Source organism: Urocitellus parryii (assembly GCF_045843805.1).
Source record: "Urocitellus parryii isolate mUroPar1 chromosome 12 unlocalized genomic scaffold, mUroPar1.hap1 SUPER_12_unloc_3, whole genome shotgun sequence".
Lineage (NCBI taxonomy): Eukaryota > Metazoa > Chordata > Mammalia > Rodentia > Sciuridae > Urocitellus > Urocitellus parryii.
The window spans coordinates 1086545-1107088 of record NW_027551760.1 but is presented as its reverse complement, the minus strand read 5'-3'; the positions used below and the strand labels follow the sequence as shown (position 1 = coordinate 1107088).

At 58.4% G+C, this 20544-nt stretch overlaps 2 protein-coding genes across 3 annotated transcripts; both read right to left on the bottom strand.

The window, feature by feature from the left end:
* Positions 1 to 428: 428 nt before the first annotated feature.
* Positions 429 to 3947, bottom strand: Adra2b (adrenoceptor alpha 2B). 2 transcript variants are annotated; one of them, XR_003303070.2, is made up of 2 exons: positions 1539 to 3947; positions 429 to 1442 (listed from the first exon to the last, which is right to left on the bottom strand). XR_003303070.2 is itself a non-coding variant. In XM_026414095.2 (2 exons), coding segments are annotated over exons 1-2 (1347 nt in total). In that variant the 5' UTR covers positions 3540 to 3947; the 3' UTR covers positions 429 to 1771. The 2 variants fall into 2 exon arrangements, 1 of the variants encoding a protein (XP_026269880.2); XM_026414095.2 differs by having other exon boundaries at positions 429 to 1772; positions 2194 to 3947.
* Positions 3948 to 9862: 5915 nt separating this feature from the next.
* Astl (astacin like metalloendopeptidase) lies at positions 9863 to 19663 on the bottom strand. The gene is made up of 9 exons (XM_026414096.2): positions 19618 to 19663; positions 18884 to 19009; positions 17167 to 17228; positions 15771 to 15864; positions 15273 to 15390; positions 14446 to 14627; positions 12783 to 12864; positions 12541 to 12695; positions 9863 to 10275 (listed from the first exon to the last, which is right to left on the bottom strand). The coding sequence occupies exons 1-9, from the start codon at positions 19661 to 19663 to the stop codon at positions 9863 to 9865; spliced, it is 1278 nt and encodes a 425-aa protein (XP_026269881.2).
* Positions 19664 to 20544: the final 881 nt, after the last annotated feature.

Genomic DNA, 20544 nt, shown 5'->3' with positions numbered 1-20544 from the left:
CTTCTCTCTCCCTCCCTCTGTTCCTCCTACCCATGTGTGGCGGACTCTGACCAGCTTGGGGCTGTCCCTCCCACCCTGCCACTCATCTAGCCAACCCCACACTTCCTACCTGGCCTCTCGGTGGACTCCTGCTCCTCTCCCAGGACCCAACCCAAAGGCCCCTCTTCCAGGGAGCCTCCTTCCTCTCCCTTCCAGGCAGCCACAGTCACCCCATTGCTGGGGACGATGAGGAAGGCTGTGACAGGCAGGTGTTGGGGGGCGGGCGGGGGAGGAGAGCACGGTGGCCCTGGAAGAGAGCCCCAGCTCCTTGGGCCAACACCCGGAGTGTGACGTCCCTGGGACAATGATGACACTGCTGGCTTATTACAAAATATCCTTTATTGATAAAATAGCTCCGACTTTTTAAAAATGCCTGCATGTCACAAGAGGGCCACAGGCCACATGACCAGGGGTCCCATGCAGCACACAAAAGATGGGCAGCAGATGGTCACGTGTCAATCCCTCCCCTGGGCCCAGCCCACCAGCCACACCCCAAGCCCATGTCCTGGCCTCCCAAAGACCAAGCTCAGATCATTTTGGTCCCCGCCATTCTCCCCCGAAAACCTCTGCGGCACCTTCCGGATCTGGCAGGTTCGTCAGAGTGCCAACAACCTGTGCCACTCAGCCCACCCCAACCCCCACGCTGGCAGGCCACACGCCAAGCAGCCCTTGGGGAAGACGGGGCACTGGGCTTTAGAGACTGTTCTGGGCACCGGGATCTCGGGTGGAGGAGAGGACCAAGAGGGACAGGCCCTCAGCCCAGGGCAGCGTGGCTGCCCGGTTCTCCATCAATAAGGCATGGGGTGCGTTACGCGCCACAGGAACCCAGCTGGAGGTCAGAAACCTGTCCACCTACGCACGGCAGCTTGGGGCTCCCCCAGCGGTCCTCAGGGCCTCGCTGCCTGCTCCGGCCTCTGCACCACTGGGGGCTCTGCCTTCCTCCCTGGGCTCTCAGCTCAGACTGCTTCCATGGTGCGGGTATTTTTAGCCATCTTTGGGGGGAAATCTGCCTGTTTGATGACAAAAGACTTATTCCCTCCTGGGGTGGGAGCCAAGCCATGCAAATCCTTTTGGTGTTGCAGGTGACACATGAAGAAGCTGTCACCGGCATAATAACTCAAACCTTTGTGGGCCCAAGAACATGTTCTCAAAGAAATCCTGTGACTTCAGATAGCAGTACTGTGAGCTGCTCTCTGCTTCCAGTTTGGGGTAGGAATTCACACACCCCAGGGACAGAACAAAAGTCTACAGGAACTAGGGTGGCGGTAAGCACAGAGGAAAGGGGCTTTTACATCACCGGATAATCACATTTGACGGTTCTCTAGCATGTCCCCCGCGGAGCACAGAGCTTTCTGCAAAGCCTTTCATCTCCGGCAGCAAGTGGGCGTCGAGTTATTGTCACCCTGCGTTTTGCAGGGGTGAGTGCCAGTGATCGGGGATCCCCCATGAGGCAGAGGCCCGGCCTCCAAACCTCCCCACAGAGGCATCCACGTGCCTACCTGCCTCCCAAAGGAGGGTCGGGTGGGGAAGCCAATGCACGGGCCTGGCCTTTAAAGGAGCCACAGATCCAAAAGCAGAGGCAAGGGGGAGAGATGGGCCCAGAGAATGGCATCCCATAACCCCATCCCAGCACCAGGGAGGACCATGGTGCCCATGTGGGTGAACAGACTTCACTTCTTCATCAGCCTCAGCATCAGGCCCTCCTGGGGGAAGTGGAAGGTGGACTTCCTGCTCTTTGGAGGGATCAGGGGGTGCGAAAGAAACAAAAACACCCAAGTGAATGACCTGCCAAGGCACCCAGGGTCCTCAGCAAAGGGAAGCCCATCCATCAGCCCGCAGGGGCCTGGCACAGAGGTGCTCTACTCTGACCTGGTCTCTGCCACATTCAGGAAGGTCCGGGCTTCACCCTGTGCCTGTGCCCGGGCAGGGGATGGAGAAGAGGTCCCCCCAGCAAAGCCAGCCAGGGGGTGCCTCAGATGGACCCTCTCAACCGCACCTCTGCCCCTCCCCCTCCCCTCCAAGGGGACTCCTAGGATGCAACCTGTAGGAACTGCGCAGGGACCAGAGGGCCCCAGGGAGACAGCCACATAAAGGAGGGCAAAAGACAGGGTGGCGCTGGCACCCACCCCACACGGGCAGTGGCAGGCAGCTCACCAGGCCGTCTGGGTCCACTGGCGGCAAAGGATCCTTCGGAAGGCACGACGAAAGTCCTGGTTGAAGATGGTGTAGATGACAGGGTTCAGGGAGCTGTTACAGTAGCCAATCCAGAAGAAGAACTGGAAGAGGCCGTGGGGCACCTTGCAGTGCTGTGGGCAGATGGCACCCAGGCTGTAGCTGAAGAAGAAGGGGAACCAGCAGAGCACGAAGACCCCGATGACCACGGCCAGCACAAACGTGAACCGCTTCTCCCGGGTCAGCTGCGCCCGCCGACGCCACCACTGCCCACCCACAGCACCCGCACCCCTGCCCAGGAGCACCTGTCCACGTAGGGTGGCCAGCACCCGGGAACCCTGTGGCTTCTGCAAGGGGGGACTGCAAACGGAGGCAGAAGATGCTGGCACTGACTGAGGGTCACACTCTTCCTCCTCTTCAGCGTCCTCCTCTGGAGATGCCCCACAAAGGTCCCTCTTCTGGCTCTGGTCTGCCTTGGGGAGGGCAGTCCAGCTGGGGGGCAAGGCCCTGCTCCCAGGCTCTTCAGGGGCCTCTCCTTCCTCTTTCTCCCCAGTGGGCTTGGGGTGTCCATTGGCCTCTCCAGTAGAAGACAGAGGAGAGGCCAGGGTTGGCACCTTGGCCGAGGCTGAAGTGCCCCCAGGGACAGGACCAGACGGCTTCGCCTCACCAGGGCCTGGCCCGCCTTTGGCCCCCGGCCCTCTGCGGTGGCTGCGTTTGGCAATCAGGTAGATGCGTAGGTAGACAAGGATCATGATGAGGCAGGGCGCAAAGAAAGAGCCGATGCTGGAGGCTAAGATGTACCAGGCCTCTTGGTTGAGCTTGCACTGGGGGCGCCCGTGGGGCTGGGGGCCCTGGTCGCCCTTGTAGATGAGGGGCGGCAGCGAGATGACGGCTGCGATGAGCCACACGGTAAGGATAATGCACTTGATGCGGCGCGGTGTGCGCTTCGAGTTGTACTCCAGCGCGCGGCTCACCGCCCAGTAGCGGTCCAGGCTGATGGCGCACAGGTGCACGATGGACGAGGTACAGAAGAGCACGTCGAGCGCCAGGTACACCTCGCACCATGTGCGCCGAAAGTACCAGTAGCCCAGCAGCTCGTTGGCCAGCGAGAAAGGGATGATGAGCGTGGCCACGAGGATGTCAGCAGCAGCCAGGGACACCAAGAACAGGTTTTGCGGTGCGCGCAGCGAGCGGCTGGTCAACACGGCCAGGATGACCAGCGCGTTGCCGAAAATGGTGAAGAGGATGAGGAAGGTGATGGCTGCCGCGATGGCAGCTGTAGCCTGCACCGAGTAGGGCTCCTGGTGGTCCATGGTGGGGCCGGACATGGCCAGTGGCACCGCTGCTCTCCAGGCGGACGCACGGCGGGAGAGAGCACCACCCCGGCTCGGTTAGGCGAAGGGATGGTTGCCCCGGCGACGCTGAAGGCGCTGGAGCCCCATGGCCCGGACGAACGGTGCCTAGGAGGTCCGGGGACACCCGGGGCCAGCCACCGCCCTCCTACATCCTCTTCCACCAGCGCCCAGCGTCCCTGCCGTCTGCCCCAGAGAAGTTTTCCAAGTTGTCCCCCGTCCCGCCCGAGACTGCAGGAAAGTAGCGCTGTCGCACCGCAGGGTGGCCGGATGCACTGCTGGGCGCGGAGCCTGGAAGACCCGACTGGGTGTGCTCGGCGGTCCTGGGAGGAGGCGAAGAGCGAGGAGCTCGCTCCGCTGCCGGCTCTCGCCCGGAGCCGCGCCTGCAGGCACCCGCCGCGGCAGGGGAGTGGGGAGGAGGGCGGGAGCCGCGGGAGCCGCGGGAGGAGGAGGAGACTGGAGGCGGGAGCGGGAGGAGGGGCGGGGGCGGGCGGGCGGGCGGAGGGGGGTGGGTGGAAGATGCGCTTTGCAGGGGGCGGACGGGTCCTGCGCTGCCTCCCCGCACCCTGGCCTCCGCCTGGCGCCCCGACCCCTTTTCCTCTCGGCCGCCACGCGGAGGGAGGTCAGAGGGGCCCAGCGTCTGGGACCTTCGGGACTCTGGGAAGGATGAGTGCCGAAGAGGAAGGGCCGGTACCTGCGGGGACCCAGGAGGCCGAGCTGCTCGTCAGCGGGCACTGGGAAGGAGACTGCGAGGCTGGGACCCGCGCAGCCAGATCAAGGGCGGAGGGTGCGAGCTGGTCTCCCCTCCTGTCGCCCAATAAGCCCAAAGGAGAGCGTGGGGGAGTGTTGGGGCGCTGGAGCATAACTAACCACACCCGAGCCATGAGGCAACCCAGCGGAGAGGGGGTGGGAGCGGGGAGACTGTCCCGAATCCCTCGCTCCACCCTGACTGGACTCCAGGGACCTGCAGAGTCCGAGGCGAGCGTCTCCGGGTTGCGAGCGCCCCCTGCTGCCGCCCGCGTGCTGGGACAGTCCGCGCTCCTGGAGGCCTGAAAAGGCCCAGCCCAAGTGGGAAGCGGCTGTTCCAGCCTGGGGTTTACGATTTCAGTTTTCCTGTTGCTGTTTCACTTTGCTCCATTGCGGGCAAAGGTGGTAAGAAGGAAACTGGCGTGGACTCGAAGCAGCAGCTGAGACAGGCTAAGGTTTGCAAGGGGACATGGCGATCGCCAACATTTTGACCAATGGGAAGAGGGGGTAGCTGCCCTGGTGCACATCGGGGAGATCCAGTGCCCATGAGGGATGGGGTCTTTTCCTGGCAGTTCAGAAAAAGCTGGTCTCAGGGACAACGGTGAAGGGAGGAGCTTCCCTGCTCCCCCATCCTGCACCCTTGGGGTGGCCGAGGACAGAGGAGTGGGTAAGAAGAAATTGCACACTAAGCCCCCACCCCACGCCCGTCCTTAAAGAGCTGTTGAGCTACTATCTGGCTCTGGTACCCTCCTCCCCAGGCACTCTCCCTGCAGCACCAGCACCAGCCTGGGCAGCTCGGAGCGCTTGTTTTTTGTAGCCCCGGAAGCCATAAACCCGGGCTGGACATAGTGATGTGCAGCTCATGGCCCTGCAGAGCACCGTCTGTGTGGGTAGGCATCAATCCATCTCTGAAAGTGGGGTCTCCCCCAAGCCCCCAACATGAGCCAGCCTACCCACCAGAGCTCCACCCCCGCCTTGCCCACTTCCATGGGAACAAGATGTGTGGCCTCTGGGTGCCCACACAGTCTTGTCCCTACCCAGGCTCAGACAGGGAGCAGCCCAGACCAGTCACCTGGCCACATGCTGCCAGGAGGTTTCTCCTTTATCTCCCGCTGACCCACCCTCCTGCCCTGCTACCCTGCTGACTGCGCTGCTGCCTTGCCCCTGCCCACTCCAGGTCTCACCAGAGAGGTTTCAGGGGTGACTCACCTGTCACCACCCTCCCAGGCAGAGGAAGGGCCCCTTGTCTCCAGGTTTCTTGATGCCATCACACAACACCGCTTTCACATGAGCACATCGTATCTAGACTGGGTGCCACGGGGTCACTGCCTCTGCCCCCTCCATTAGAGCAAACGTCACTTCCCTGTCCTCACATCTGGCCCAAGGTTGTTGGGTGGTGCGGGACGGTGGCAGCAGGTATGATATACATGGGCACTGACAGGTCGTGCCCAAGGGATGGTGCCCAAGGGATGTCCTTGGAGAGAGGAGCCCCAGGGAAAAGGTGACCTAGCACATAAGCAATTGCACTTTTTCAAAGGATAAGACAGTTGTCCCTGCACTGGCTGGCACAGCCTACAGGGACGCGGGGCATCTTAGGTGAAAGCCCTTCTCCAGGCCTGAGGGGCGAGGTGGTGGCCCAGATCTCCCCGGGAGCCCCAGCGGCTCCCAGGACTGACCCCCGTGGGGCTGCACACCCTACTTCCCCAGAGGGCCCAGCCTCTCCAGTCCCTGGGACCCCCTTCCCAGAACGCCCTGCGTGACCTTCCCCTTCCCAGCCCCTAGAGTCATCCTCTCCCTGTCATTAGTCACCTGGCGAAACCCCAGCCCCCTCCCTCCGACCTCAGTCATCCTCCCGCATCCTGCTGTTGACCAGCATCTGCTTTTTCCGGAGTGAAACACACGGCATCGACCGGCTTGGCTTGGAATCCACCACCAGCGTCTCCGGATTCCCCCAGGACGCTGCCCGCCCCCTCTGACCTCCCAGCCTCTCCCCACCCCCAAGGCATGCACAACCACCCCCTGCACCCACCTGCCCTGAGCTCAGACTCTTGCCTCTGTTAGAGGGGCAGGTCCTTTGGGGCCTCAGTCGCCCCCTCTCCTCTGTCACTGCCTCCCGTTCACAGGCCGGTCCTCCCGCCCCTGTGCCTCCAGGCTCGGTCCCTGATCCTCCTGCTCTCTCCAGAGCCCCCAGAGAGAAGCCCCTGCAGCTGGCCCTCCACATCCACTCCCGCTGGGTCACCACAGGCCAGGCCTGTTTCTGGCTTCTCTTGGTTTCTCAGCAGGACGGGATGCAGGGGACCACTCCCTTTTCTTGGAACACTCAGGGTTTTTTGTTGTTCTTTCTAGATATACATGACAGAGTGTTTTGACATATGGAGTATAACTTATCCTAATTAGGATCCCATTCCTGTGGTTGTGCATGATGTGCAGTTACACTGGTCACGTATTCACAGATGCACATGGCATAGTGTGTCCAGTTCATTCTACTGTCTTTCCTAGTCCTGTTCCCCTCCCTTCCCTTCATTCCCCTTAGTCTAATCAACTGAACTTCTATTTTTACCTCCCAACTCCCTGACTGTGAGTTAGATCCACCTATCAGAGAGAACATTCAGCTTTTTTTTTTTTTTGGGGGGGGGAGACTGGCTTATTTCACTTAGCGTGATATTCTCCAGATCCATCCATTTACCTGCAAAAATCAGAAAGATCTTCTTTATGGCCAATATTCCATTGTGTATATGTACCACATTTTCTTTTTCCATCTGTTGAAGGGCATCTTGGTTGGTTCTATAGTTTTGCCACTGTGAATTGTGCTGCTATACACACAGATGTGCCTGCATCACTATAGTATGATGATTTTAAGTCCCTGGTGTATGTGCTGAGGAGTGGGACCCTGGGTCAAATGGTGGCTCCATTTCCAGTTTTCTGGGAATTCTCATGGTTCTACGTCTTCCTCAGAGCCCACTGCTTCTCAGCTCCCTCTCAGTGGTTCTGGGAATGACATTCCCGTCTCCCCACAAGGGACATTTGGCAACGCCTGGAGATGCCTTTGACTGTCCCAACTCCCTGGCGCAGGGAGGTGACCACTGGCTTCCAGCCAGTAGAAGCCAAAGACATAGCTAAGCATCCCAGGGTGTAGTGGACAGCCCCATGACAGGACTCTCGGGTGGTTTGTCCAGCCCCACGACTCCGTGACTCCCATTTGCTGGAGGCTGACCACACTGCAGCCTGCTCTCCTGCCTGGCCTCCAGCCCAGCCTGCCCGCTGGGCCCACCTGCTCCCCACCCATCGAGGTCTTGCAGCCGACTCAGACCTAAGCACATCCGCTTCCCCATCCCTGCCCTCCCTATGGCTCACAGGGCTGTGGCACTGCTGTCCCCACAGGCTCGCGCCCTCACCCACTGCACACAGCTGCAAGTGCTTCTGCCTCCATCCCCAAACCCACCACTGCTCATGGCTTCTGTCCATCTCTGCAGCCCACGTCACTTATTTGCATGACTGCAGTGGCCAACTGCTCTGCTGCCCAACTGGTTTCCAAGGAGCATCTGGAAGGACTTTGAAACCTCCTGCAGCGCCCCCTGCTGCTCTTGGAATAAAACCCTCCCCAGCTCCACCTGACCTGTCCTGTTCGCTCTCCGCCCCTTTCCGAGGCCCAGCACACTTGCATCTTCCTGCCCCAGGGCCTTTGTACCCGCAGCTCTTTCCTGAACCTTCACAAGTAGCCTCTTCCTGTCCTTCAGGTAATGGCTGAAATGTCACATCCTCAGAGGGCCCTTCCTGACCAACAACCTAAAGGAGGGCTCCTCCGCTGTCACTTGTCAATGGCAGATGCCTTACTTGCCAGGTGATTCCCCCAGCCCTCTCTCCACCCCTGATGAGCTTCCTGAGAATATTAACACTTCAGAGCCTGCCTGGCCCCTAGCACTCAGTGTTTGCTGAATGAGTGAATGGACTGAAGAGTCCACTAGCTCCATGGCTGGGGACAGTGGGAGGGGAAGCTAGCTCCTGGCTCGGTTAACCCCCGGGGCCTCTCCTCACCCAGGCTGGGCCCAGAGCTGGCCGGGGCTCTGCAGTGGCAGGTGGCTTCCTGGAGGAGGGCATAATGGCAGCTTTTCCATGACGACCTCCGAAGAGGGAGGCCCCCAGCCTCCCCAGCGCCATCTTGTGGAGAATCCAGATGGAGACCAGGAGCCCCTTCCTACCGGGTCTCCCACCAGGCAGCCCGAGAGCTAGAGGAGGGGCGGGAGGGCAGGGCCTGGTACAGAGCACACCAGCTCCTCTGAGCCAGCGGCTCCCAGAGAGTCCAGCCCCGTCTAGGGGCCTAGCGGCCACTCAGAGGCCCATCAGCATGGCCCTATGGCCCCCGGTACAGCCTCAGCACTGACCACTCCAGGAGTCTGGCCACATCCAAGTTCTCCCCGGAACTGGAGGCCAGGCCTCATCCTCCAGATGCTTCCTCTGTGCGCCTCCCTGAGCAGGTCCACAGCCTTCGGAAGGTTCTTTCCTCTGGAAAGTGGGTCGACCCCACTCCGGTCCCTCCCAGGGCAGCCAGGTTAGGGTTGACGGTTCCCACACACGTGGGGTGATCAGCACAGCATGGCTTATGCAGCAAGCACCCCACTTTATTTCTGTTTTCCCCCCCCCAAATAGCTGAGGCTCCCACCATCACTGGCTCCTGCTCCCCTCCCACCCCTACATGGACTTCTTTGACCCGACAGGCTCCAGAATGGCGCCCCTGGGGACTCCTGGCCCAGACTCACCCACTGGCACACAGACCTCCCAGGGAAGGCCCGGAGCTGGGGGAGGAGAGGGAAGCATGGCTGGAGGTCAGCAGCCCATGGCCACCAGGGCCTCCTCTGGCCGAGCCCGTGAAGGGCGAGGCTCCCTGGAAACTGTGACCTGGGTGATAAGCATCCAGTCCCCTCGGGTCTGGGCTCTAGCTGGGGTTCCCACTGTGTGGCCCTGGTGGGGCCTCACCTCTTCCTGGTCTTCCCACAGGTGGTGCCCCAAGGCCACTGTCCTCCTGCCCTGCTGGGGAGAGAACTGGGCTCTCAGAGCTTCCTGGAGAGCAGAGCTGGAGACCAGGGCTACATCCTCAGCCTCTGGACATCAGGGACAGGAGGCTGTTCCAGGGGCGGAGCCAGAGAACTCCCCACTGAGGCCTGACCAAGGCAGAAGGAGGGCAGCACCATCTGTCCATGGCGGGGGCCTCGGCTACAGGAGGCTCCCAGGGGCCTTCAGGGCTGGAACTTCCTCACCCCTCAGGATCCTGGCCCTGGAGAATGTCACCTCCCATTCTCTGCATCCTCCAGGACTGAGCAAAAGTCAAGCAGAGCTAGGCCTGCCTTCCCCTATGACAGAACCTGAGGGTCACTCTGTCCCTAGGCCCTTGGGGAACACAATGGAGAGAGGACAGAGGGAGTAGCCTGGCCTCAGAGAGAGTGGCCAGGTGGGGGGATAAAAGACAGGGATGCTGCCCAGAGGGACAGAGGGTTGGTGAATTCGTTCTTCCAGGCAGAACCTGTGCTCCCCATTTGGGGACAGAGGCCACCAGCTCAATCTCTGGACATTCCTCTGAAGGGACTTCTGGGGACATAGTCCCCTGGCAGAGCTGGGCTCCCCAGAGCAGACGCTGGCTGGTCTCTGGCCTCTGGGAGTGGGTGTATGGTGGCCTCTGGGGCCAGCCAGGGCTGCTCTAGAGCAATGCCAGGCGCTCCTGCTGCGGGGCCTGGGGAAGCAGCCAGGGTCTGGGGGGGTCTCGCCAAGGCCTCCACATGGAGCTGCCTCCAGGCAGGGAGCTGCCCACTGTGTGGGCTCTCCACAGACCCGGCAGCTACACGCTGTCCTCCAGGCCTCAGGCCGTGGGTATCAGGGCTCCTGGGTCCCGCCAACAGTGCCTCCAGAAGCCTTTGCAGGTGTGGCCTGGAGTCGGGGGTGGGACTCTGACCATCGCTGTCCTCCTGGAACCCTGCAGAGGAGGGACAGGAGGTCAGGCCCCAGAATCAGAGCGAGAAAGTAGATGTTCAGCTGCAAAGAGCCAGAGTTGGCTCCAGCATGCTCCAGGGTGCCCAGGCCAGCTCACAGCTGGGCGATGACCAGCCAGTCCTGCTGAGCCGCTGCCCGATACCCTCAAGACCCACACTTCTGCAGTCCCAGGGACCAGGACAACAGAGCCACCCCTCCCTCCCCACACGGTCCCTGAAATCGCCACCAGGAGACCCCATTGTTCAGATCCACGACCTCCCCCTGGTGCCCCAGGCCACCCTGACCATGAGCCCACCTGACTTATCAGCAGAGCCCTCGCCTTCCAGGCCCTTCCTCGGGCTGCTCTGTGTATGACCACCCCTGACCTCTTCCACCTGAAGGTGCCTCTAGAGCCATTACTGTAGCCATGGCCAAGCCCCAGGAGGACACCAGGAGGACATGGCTGAGTGCCCTCAGGTCTGGTCTGCACCAGGAGAGGGTCAGGTCCTCCTTGCTGCCCCGTCCAGACAAGACCAGCTCCAGCCACTTGCTTCTGTTGGAGCTCTTCCCCACTCTAGGCCCTAGTGATTTGGCCTGTTCCTAGGCTTCTCTCCACCCTGGCCCTCCTGCCCACACAAAGGCTCCCAGTCAGCCCACCCTGCCGTCCGTCCTTCAGCCACGGCCAATCCACACACACCAGCCACTCCTCCCACCCAGTCCTATTGTCCTCACAGCCCACACTGTCCCTCTGGACCTGGCCCAGCATCCGAATCCACTACCACCTCCTAGGCCCCCACTCCACTTCCATTTACATGGAAGTCTTGTACATGATGAAATTTGTACATGATACGAGTTAGGAATTGATTTCTTTAGGTAGAAACCTAGCTGTCCCAGAACCATCTAATGACCAATATGTTATTTCCCTTGTGATCATCAATGTCCCTTATGGAGGTCATTTCTGACCTTTCCATTCTGTTCCCTGGGCAATTGTCTATCCTTGATCTCCATTTAAAGATACTTTATATGCTACATATTTTATAACACATTTGGAAGCATATATGTTTAAACATTTTGTATACTTTATATAGATACTTCATAAACTATGACAACATGTGTTAAGGCAAATTCCTCTGCTTATTTTTCTTCAGGACTGTCTTGGCTATTATTGGCCTTTCATATTTCTATATAAATTTTAGAATCACCCTGTCAATATCATCAAAATTGTTGGAATTTTGAATGGGAATTTATTGAATCTATAGAGCTACTTGAAGAGATGTGAATTTTTGAAAGTTTCTTGGGCTGGGGATGTAGCTCAGTACTAGAGTTCTTTCTTGGCATGTGAAAGCCCTGGGTTCAATTCCCAGGAACACCAAAAAAAAATAGTTTGCTTATCAATAACATACTTACCTAAATTTGGGGGATTTTGTTTGTTTTGGTACTGGGGACTAAACCCAGGGGTACTGTACCACTGAGCTACATTCCCAGCCTTTTTTATCTTGAGATAGAAGGTCCTAAGCAATTTAGCAAGACCCTAAGCTGCTGAGGTTGACCTCAAACTTGCAACCTTCCCAACTCAGTCTCCCAGTTGCTGGGATTACAAGTGTGCACCATCAAACCAGTTTATGTATTTAAGTATTTTTAAAATAAGTGTTTTCCTCCATTAGAAGTTTTATATAGCTTGTGTCACTTTTATTCCTCAGGGCCTTGTTTTAATTAGTAGTATCAATGCTATCTTTCTCAAAAGTTATATTTTCTGAGGGTAAATAGAAGTATAATTGATTCTGATGTAATGATTACATTTACCTTTTAAATTACCATAGTCACCAATGTAGATTTTTCTGTTTTTAATATAATTAGTATTAGTGACAATTTTTATTTCCCTTATAGTCCTCAAAATTCTTTTTCTTGCCATATTGCAATGGCTAAGACCACTATTCTCTCTATATATTGTCCCACTAGATGGGACAATAGTGGGAAATTTTGTCTTGGTCCTAGTTTAATGTTTTAACATTAAAGATGATTTTGCTCTAGGTTTTTGGTAGACTGCATTAAGTAGAACGTTTCTTCTATTTCCAGTTGCTAAAAGGTTTTAATCACAAGTGAGTGTTAACTTTTCCAAATACTTTCCCTACCTAAATCAATTGTGATAGTCCCCTTGTCACCTCATCTTCTCCCGTCTGCAACCTCATCTTCTACCACTTTACCCTCCCTGACCCGACTTTAGGACCAGCGCCTTCTCCAGCCCAAGTCACCCTCCCGTGTCACTCACCTCTCCCTTGGGACTCGGGGACACTTGGGCTGCAGTCATAGAGCCTGCGGACTCGTGTGATATCTGAGGCACTGAGGTTCCATCGCTGGCCAATGTGGACACTGGGGGCCCAGAGTGGTGTGATGGTAGGCTGCCCACGCCGGCTGAAGGCCAGCCTGGAACCCAGGGGTGGGGCAAAGCCGAGTCACACTAGGGCTGGGAGGACAGGGCAGGGGAAGGAGGTTCAGAAGAGGGATGCTCACCTCCCGTAGTGCAGCACCGACGAGTAGTCATAGGGCGCCAGCATGTTGCTGCTCCGAGATTTGATGAAGTTGATTTCAAAGCCTTATTTAAAAAAAAAAAAAAATGCAATCTGGAGATGTATAAAAAGAACCGGCGGCAGGCACTGACAACCCACTTAGCTGTGGTTTCAGACCTTCAGCTTAAGTGTGTAATTTCCTGCACTGGTTCTGGCCTTCTGTACCCCTTCCTGCTCACCCCCAGCCCTGGGAGGGATCTAAACCCATACCAGGTGATGCAGAAGCAAGGGACACATGGCTGGCCAGGGACATCCACCTACCAGTTCTCCCTACCTCTCCTTCTTCTCAAAGTCACCTTGTATGGGCCGAATCTTTGCAGACCCCCAGCTTCTATGAAGTCACATGCTGATGAGTGTCCTGGATGCCTTGCTCCATCTACTCCTTGACCCAGCTAAAAGTCTGCTGTCCCACCCAGGTGTGGCCATGAAGCCCCATCCCAGCAGCAGCTCCACCTTGACCTCCGCCTCAGGTCACACACCCCTCACACCTGCTGGGCAAGTGTTCTACCGCTGAGCTACGCCCAGCCCCTCTCTATTTTTATGAATATGTTCACATACATCTACACATTTTCCCCAAGGTCGCTTGAGCCACAAACCTTTTAAAGGTTTCTATAATTTCGTTTTTGAGAATCCCTGCAGTTTAACTCCAGAGCCAAAAGGAAGACATTAAATGAAAAACAACAACAACAAACCTAAGTGGGAGATGTTTCTGACTTTGATCTGCTATTGGTTTCTATTTTATGGTCATGACCGGAACCTGGTCTTAACAGCCTTTTCAAACGCGGTGTTTCTCAGGGCAAAGGTTCACGAGTATTCCAGGAGCGAGTGAAAGATGTGGTCTCAGATTGCTGGGTACAGAGTCATCTGTCACTGCCACCCCCCTACAGTGTCTCTCAATCCTGGCCCCTTGGTAAGGTGTTACCCATGTGCTCCTGTCTTGGACCTCAGGTACCTTCCCTGAGCCAATGCCACAGCCCCAGGGGAGCTCCCACTTCCGTCAGAGCCCTCTGCCTTCAGGAACCCCCCCCCCACTCCTCCTGTAACCCCTTGGTACCCTTCTCATATCAGTCAGTTGTCCTTCATCCTACCTCTAGAATCAGGCCACCAAGCCACAAGAGCAGGGATCCCCCATCCCTGGAACCAGATGCCCAGCACGCAGCAGCTGCTCATGGGCAGAGCTGGGGCCCACTCCGACACCCGCCTCCTCAGTCCCCTGGGCTCCTGATGCACATCCCTGTCAACGTCCACCTGCAGTGCTGCCCTGGGCCCCCTCGGCTGGCACATGCACCCTGCCATCTCCCAGCTCCTCTCTTGCTCAATTCACCCAGATGCCATGCTCTGACGGTGATTGACTGATGGTACCAGTGAGGAGATGAAGAGGATGGTGACACTCCTGCTCAGGCATGATTAGGGGGCAGGCGAAGGCTCAGAGCCCAAGGCAAAGGCAGCTGGACTACTCCTCAGGTATTAGAAGCAGGAAACCCAGAGGGTCAGGTAGGTGGTGGGGAGGACGGACAACCTCCCCCACGGGAGGTGGACAATGCCCTGGCCAGAGCTGCTGCCCTCCTCCCCCGGCACCCCATACCTCCAGGCCCAGCCTGCCTTACCTGGCAGGATCTCGTTCCAGTTGACGCGGATGTAGTTATCCCGGTCGGCCCGCGAGTGCTCATGCCAGAAGCCCAGCACATGCATGAGCTCATGCAGGACGATCCCCCGGCCTCTCCGGAGACAGGCGGGCGCCAGGGACACCACCTGCATTCCTCCGCTGCGCCCCACACCCGAGAAGCACCTGCAAGACCAGAGAGACGGCTGCTGGGGCAGCCCCGACAGGGCCAGGGCAGGCCAGGCCCTCCCTCACACCCAGGCCCAGGACAGATGAGCAGATGGCCCTCTTCCTGGACCAGCCCCAGGTTTGCTGTCCTACTCCAGGTCCCTCGACTGCCTAGCCTTCTGTGACATGGACACAATGAAGTCTCCTTAGCAGCCCAGGTGCCAGTAAGAGATGGGCACTGATGTCATTATGGAGAACACAGGCTGCACCCAGAGCCAGTGGACCCAAGTCCAAAGCTTCCACATGCACCAAGGTGAGCTAGGATGCAGGGTACCCTACCACCCCCATCTCAGAGGCTCGGAAGATAGGGGACTCGGTCCACCTGGAGGCCCACAGCACCTGTACGCCGAGAAAGGACCCAAGACCTGCCCAGACTCACACCAGAGCCTCCGGCAGATGCGGGCTCTGCAGACGAGGGCCCAGCACCCACCGGATCGCCAGCTTCAGTCCTGTGGGCCCAGAACCCCTGGGGCAAACCCCTGGGGTGCACAGGGGGAATCTGAGCCCAGGAAAAGGAGCCTGGAAACAGGCCATCAACCCCACCCAGGTCCTACTGTGCTGGCCACAAAAGAAAGCTGAGAGTCGCAACCCCAGAGCACTCACCCCGACATGGGGATGATGGAGATGAAGTCTCTCTGGCCCTGGTAGGTGACAAACCTGATGCAGGTGACGCGTTCGAACTCCTCCAGCGCCTCCAGGATGACCTGGCGGCTGGGCTCATCTGGGGGAGACACGGCCTGGCTGAACCCCAGCCGAGGTCCAGAGCCCTCCAGCCCTGTGACGTCCACATGGGGCTGGGAGTGGTGCTTCCGGCTCACTCCCCCCAAGCTGTCAGACAGCAGCAGCGTCAGGGAAGAAGGCGGAGCTCCAGACAGACCCTAGCTGTGTGACCATGTGGCCCGTGAGGACCAGACAGTCCCCTGTGGACCCTCTCCATCTCTCCTGGCTCAGGAGACCCTGGGAACAAAAGGACCCTCAGAGGGCCCTTTGGGGAGGAGAGAGGATGTGGCCACCCAAGGAAACGGGGGGAAGCCCAGACAGGAGCCCAGCGCACGAGGAAGGGGCTGGGCCAGCAAGGGGCACTGCACCCCACCTACTCACCATACTTGCTGGAGAGCAGGAAGGGGACCTCCACGGCACCGCTGGCACTCTTGGGCCACTTGTTGCTGGTCACTGACAATAGTCGAAAGGGACTCTGAGGAGAGAGGACATCTCAGAGATGTCTAGGAACACAGGCCACCCAAGTTTTGTGCCCCAAGGGTACCTGACCCCCAGCCACCAGAACCCTAAAGATGTGACAGGTGGGTCATGGTGTGTGGAGAGAGAGGCCATGGGAAGAGGGACAGAAGCACAGGAAGTGAACGGGCCAGCCATGTGGATTTTTTTTTTAAGGGATTGAACCTGGGGCGCTTTACCACTGAGCCGCACACCCAGTCCTTTTTATTTTTTTGAGACGGGGTCTTGCTAAGTTGCTGAGACTGGCCTTGAACTTGCCATCCTCCTGCCTCAGCCTCCCTAGCTGCTGAGATGACAGGTGCCACCACCACACCTGGCACTAGCCATGTGAATTGTCATGCTCAACACCCAACCCTCAGTCTAGGATGTCACAGAACTTGTAACTCATTCTATTAAGTGGATAAAAAGAAGATGGGTGTCCGAGGGTGGCCAGGCGTCCCAGGGCTGTGAGCTCCAGCCAGCAGCCCCACCCTAGCACCCCAGCAGAGCACTCCGCCCTCAGAGCAGCCCTGACTGGGGAAAGCGGAGGGGGACAGGGACATTCAGGGTAATGCTCAGGCAAAACCCTGGCCCTTGCCATTCCCTCGTTTTCCCACCAACCAGAACTCTTGCAAGGGTAGGCTCCACCGCTCCCAGCAGTCCTGCCCCAAAGGCCAAAGAAGGCTGCTTGATTTTGCTCGGGGTAGAGTGGGGTCACATGACCAGCTCCCTGCCTCTGGGCTTCACGTAGCCGTGCTGGCCTCTGGCTCTCCAGGGCAGGTACCAGGTGGGCTTGCTTCCCACCCCACACCGCCCCACTCAGGAGCCTCCTGCTGAGTGGCTGAGAATACAGTGTCGCCCTCCTGAACACTGTCCCCTCTCCCCCAGCAGGCCAGCCCAGTTCCCACCAGCCCCTTCCCTTCTCACTTGGCCCCTCATCCTGGCTGCCCCTCACCCGGGTCACCGTGGCCACCCAGCTCCCCCCACCCCAGTCTCTCAGCCTGTGCCCCCCCATCTCCTCCAGTGCTTCTCCTCCAGTGCTGGCAGGGTACTGAGCAGGGCCCGAGGGCTCCAACCTCCTCCAGGAAGCCCTCTTGGGCTGAGGCTAGTGCCACTGCAGCTGTCACCTCCCTCAGTTCAGGCTTCTTGTTCCCAATAGAACAGTCACCCTGACCTTGGCCAAAAGAGGTGTCTATCCAAGTATGAGAAACAAGGATGTCAAGCCCCCTGGACACCTTCAGGGTGGGCACCCAGGGTGCTGTCCTCCCATGGTCACACTCACCGGCCGGATGATGTCCCCCTCCACCAGGAAGCTGCTGTCTGGGGTCTCCTCCGGGATGAGCCCTGGGAGGAAGGGAGAGAAGGATGTGCCTTGGCCCAGGCGGCTGGGGACAGGCTCTGGCCAGACCTCCTTCAGCTTTGGAGCCAGAGTATCTCCAAGTGCCGAGACTGTGTGACCTCAGATGGTCACTCGGCCCCTGTGAGGCTCAGTCTCCGGTCACATGTGTTGCCTCTTAGCCCGAGGCGTCCATCCCCTGCCCAAACACCACCCATAGCTCCCACAGCCCTTGGGGTCCAGACCCAACGCCAGGTCCTTTGCCGTTGAGAGGCGGCCTCCCGCTGTCCCCCCTCCCCCACCCCTGCCCAAGTCCCTCTCCCGAGGACCTGCTCCTCGTCTCCTGCTCACCTGATTTTCCTCCCGACCTCTACCCACCTGTCACACCCAGGCCCCCAGGTGACAGGAGAGGGAAATCCCATTCACACCACCAAGGAGTGGGGACAAGCGCCAGCTCCCGTGCGCCCCTCCCCACAGTGGCTGTCTGTGTTCCTCCTCTTTCTGGAAGCCATGGTGGCTTCTGCAAGTGACCTAAGGAGGGAGCCATCTCCAGGGGACCACGAGGGAAGCAGGAAAGGGCTGAGAAGAACACAGGTGGCTGGTCCCCTGGCAGCGCTGGGCCACAGACAGCACCCCGGCCTTGTCCCAAGGCGGCTCCCTTTGGCCAACGTTATGCTCAGGAAACAGGGACAGCTGGGCGGCTCTGGTGGCCATCACTCACAGGTGCTGTCCGTGAGGGGCACTGGCCAGGGCGTGGGCAGCCATTAGCCAGGTGGCAGGTTCTCAGCTGTAGGTGCCACCAGCTCAGGAGAGTTCTCTCCACGGCCTCTGATAGTCAACGCCAAGAAAGACGCTTGGCGATGGTACCTCCAGACCACCCATGACGACGGAGCAGGAGAAGGTGCCAGGGCTCCTAGTTGGCTCCAAGATGGCGCCCACAGCCATCAGACTCCCACCCACCCCAGGGCCAGGTCACTTGTGCCTCCCCAATGCTTCAGCCCCCGACAGCTGTGACATGGGAACTCCCGTCTTTTGTACCAGTTTTGTCCCAGGCGGCCTGTGTGCACTCAGTTTCAGCAGAGATCTCCAAATGGGGGGGTCCTGAGTCTCGGTACCCCTAGCCTGGTGACGCCTGCAGCCTGTCCCTCACAGGGTGCTTGAGGCATTTTCCAACATGTGCTGATGATAAAGCTTAGCGCCCAGGTCAGAGAGCCCGGTGACCTTTACTTCCCTCAGGCCAATTTTTAAAAAGGCCTGTGGTGTTTACAACCCATGGGAAAAGACAGAGGAAAAGTCCAGGTAGGAATTTGCCTTGAGCCAGGGGCAGTGGCACCTGCCTGTCATCCCAGCAGTTCAGGAGGCTGAGGCAGGAGGATCTCAAATTCAAAGTCAGCCTCAGCAATTTAGCAAGGCCTGAAGCAATTCAGTGAGACCCTGTCTCTAAATAAATTAAAAAGGGCTGGGGATGTGGCTCGGTGGTTGGGTACCCCTGGGTTCATTCCTTAGTACCAAAAAAGTGCTAGAACCTCTACCTACTTAGAGCCCACTCAGCCAGATTCTGCCCCTCGGCTCTTTCTGCAGATCCCAGTGTTTGGATCCAGGTGTTTTTACATCACATGAACCATGTCATGCCCCTCCAGGCCAGAGAGGACAGTGTCCTTACCTTGGTTAATCGCAGGGATGTCCTTGTCCCAGGACACCTGGGTCTCTTCAGAGGTGAGGCCTTCTGGGACCCCAGTGTCACAAGCTCCTGGACATCTGGAGGCTAAGGATGCTCCAAGGATCCAACCTGGTCCAGACAGAGGGATGCAGCTACTTAGCTTCCCAGAGTGCCCCAGGAGTGAGGCAGAAGGGGTGACATGGGGTGACGATGGGATGCCAAACTGTAAGACCCAGCCCTTCATGAAGGATAGACCCCCTTGCAGGAGTATCACCTGGCCTCCCCACTTGGCCCCAGTGGTGACAAGGCCTAGCCAACTGCAAGGAGGGAGGTCCCTTCCAGGACCAACACTTGGCTTAAAAATGCATGAGCTGCTAGGAGTGGGGCGGAACCGGGGCTCAGCTGCTAAGGACAGCGGCAGGGGCAGGGCTGGTCAGACCTGCTCTTCAGCTCCTTTTGTCAGCCCAGGCTTTTGGAAAATGGGCTCAGCATGGATGATTCTGTCCAGGCTAGAGTGGGGACCCCTACCCCCAAATAAGTGGGTCTGTCTGCTGCCAGGTAGGGCCTCTGCTCCCAAGGCCTTCAGGAGGTCCCCACCACAGCCCCCAGGGCTGACTTCCAGGAACACCCTGAAAGGTGCCATGAAGCTCAGTTAGGATCTCTGCAGCCGCCCTGACCAGCCTTCCCATGGAGCCCTACAGGCTGGGCCCATCAGGAGGGGCAGGCAGCCAGCTTACCTGGCAAGGCCAGCAGAGCCAGCCCCCAAAGCCAGAGGCCTGCCATGCACCTGGTGGTGGGTTCCTGCAGCCCCCACAAGCACACAGACTAACCCTTGTGGGATGAAACAGCCTGCTGGCGGGTCTTGGCCCACCGCCCCCATTAAATAGCTTTTCCAGCTCCCACCTGCAGCCCCTCCTCCATCTAGGGCCCCGCCTAGGCACCTCCAGCTGCAGCCCCTCCAACTACAGCCACCTTCACCTGTGGCCCTCCCCATAGCTTCCCCTGCAGCCCCTCCCACTCCTACCCGTGGCCCCCACGACCAGCCCAGGCCTGAGCCTCTGGACCCTGGCCCAACCCCTGATGGCTGAAGGGGATGAAGAGGCCTGGACATAGACTTGGTGGACTTGGGAGATCCTCTGCCGCCAGCAGAGGGCAGAGAGATGCTGTGGGAAGGAGCTCCCTCGGGCACAGTGGAGGATCAGTGCTGGAAGGTCCTCCTCCTGCAGCTCCTGGGCCCCTTTCCTGTCCCACCCTGGGCTCAGACATGGAAAAGCCACCTGAGTCCCCAAGGTACCCCAGTGTATCTGTGGATGGAGGGAAAGGCCTCAGAGGCTTTATAAGTTGTTGTTTTTTTTTAATCATGAATGTAGAAAAGTGCACCATTCTAAGTGCGGGCGCTATGGATCAGCTCACCTCAAACACCACGTCACCAGCACCCAGAGAAGCCTGCAGGCGGGAGGAAGGAAACTTCTAGGTACTCAGACCCTCATGTGGACCCACAGCAGCCCCGCACAACCAGCCAGTGTGGCTATGTCACAGATTCAGAAAGTTCCTTACCTATCTTCCTCCTCTTCATCACTAGCCAGGTCACCCAGGGACCCCATCTGGATTGAAATCCTGCAACAAGTCAGCCCTGGTCAGGAACTGGTGGCACTCAGAACCAC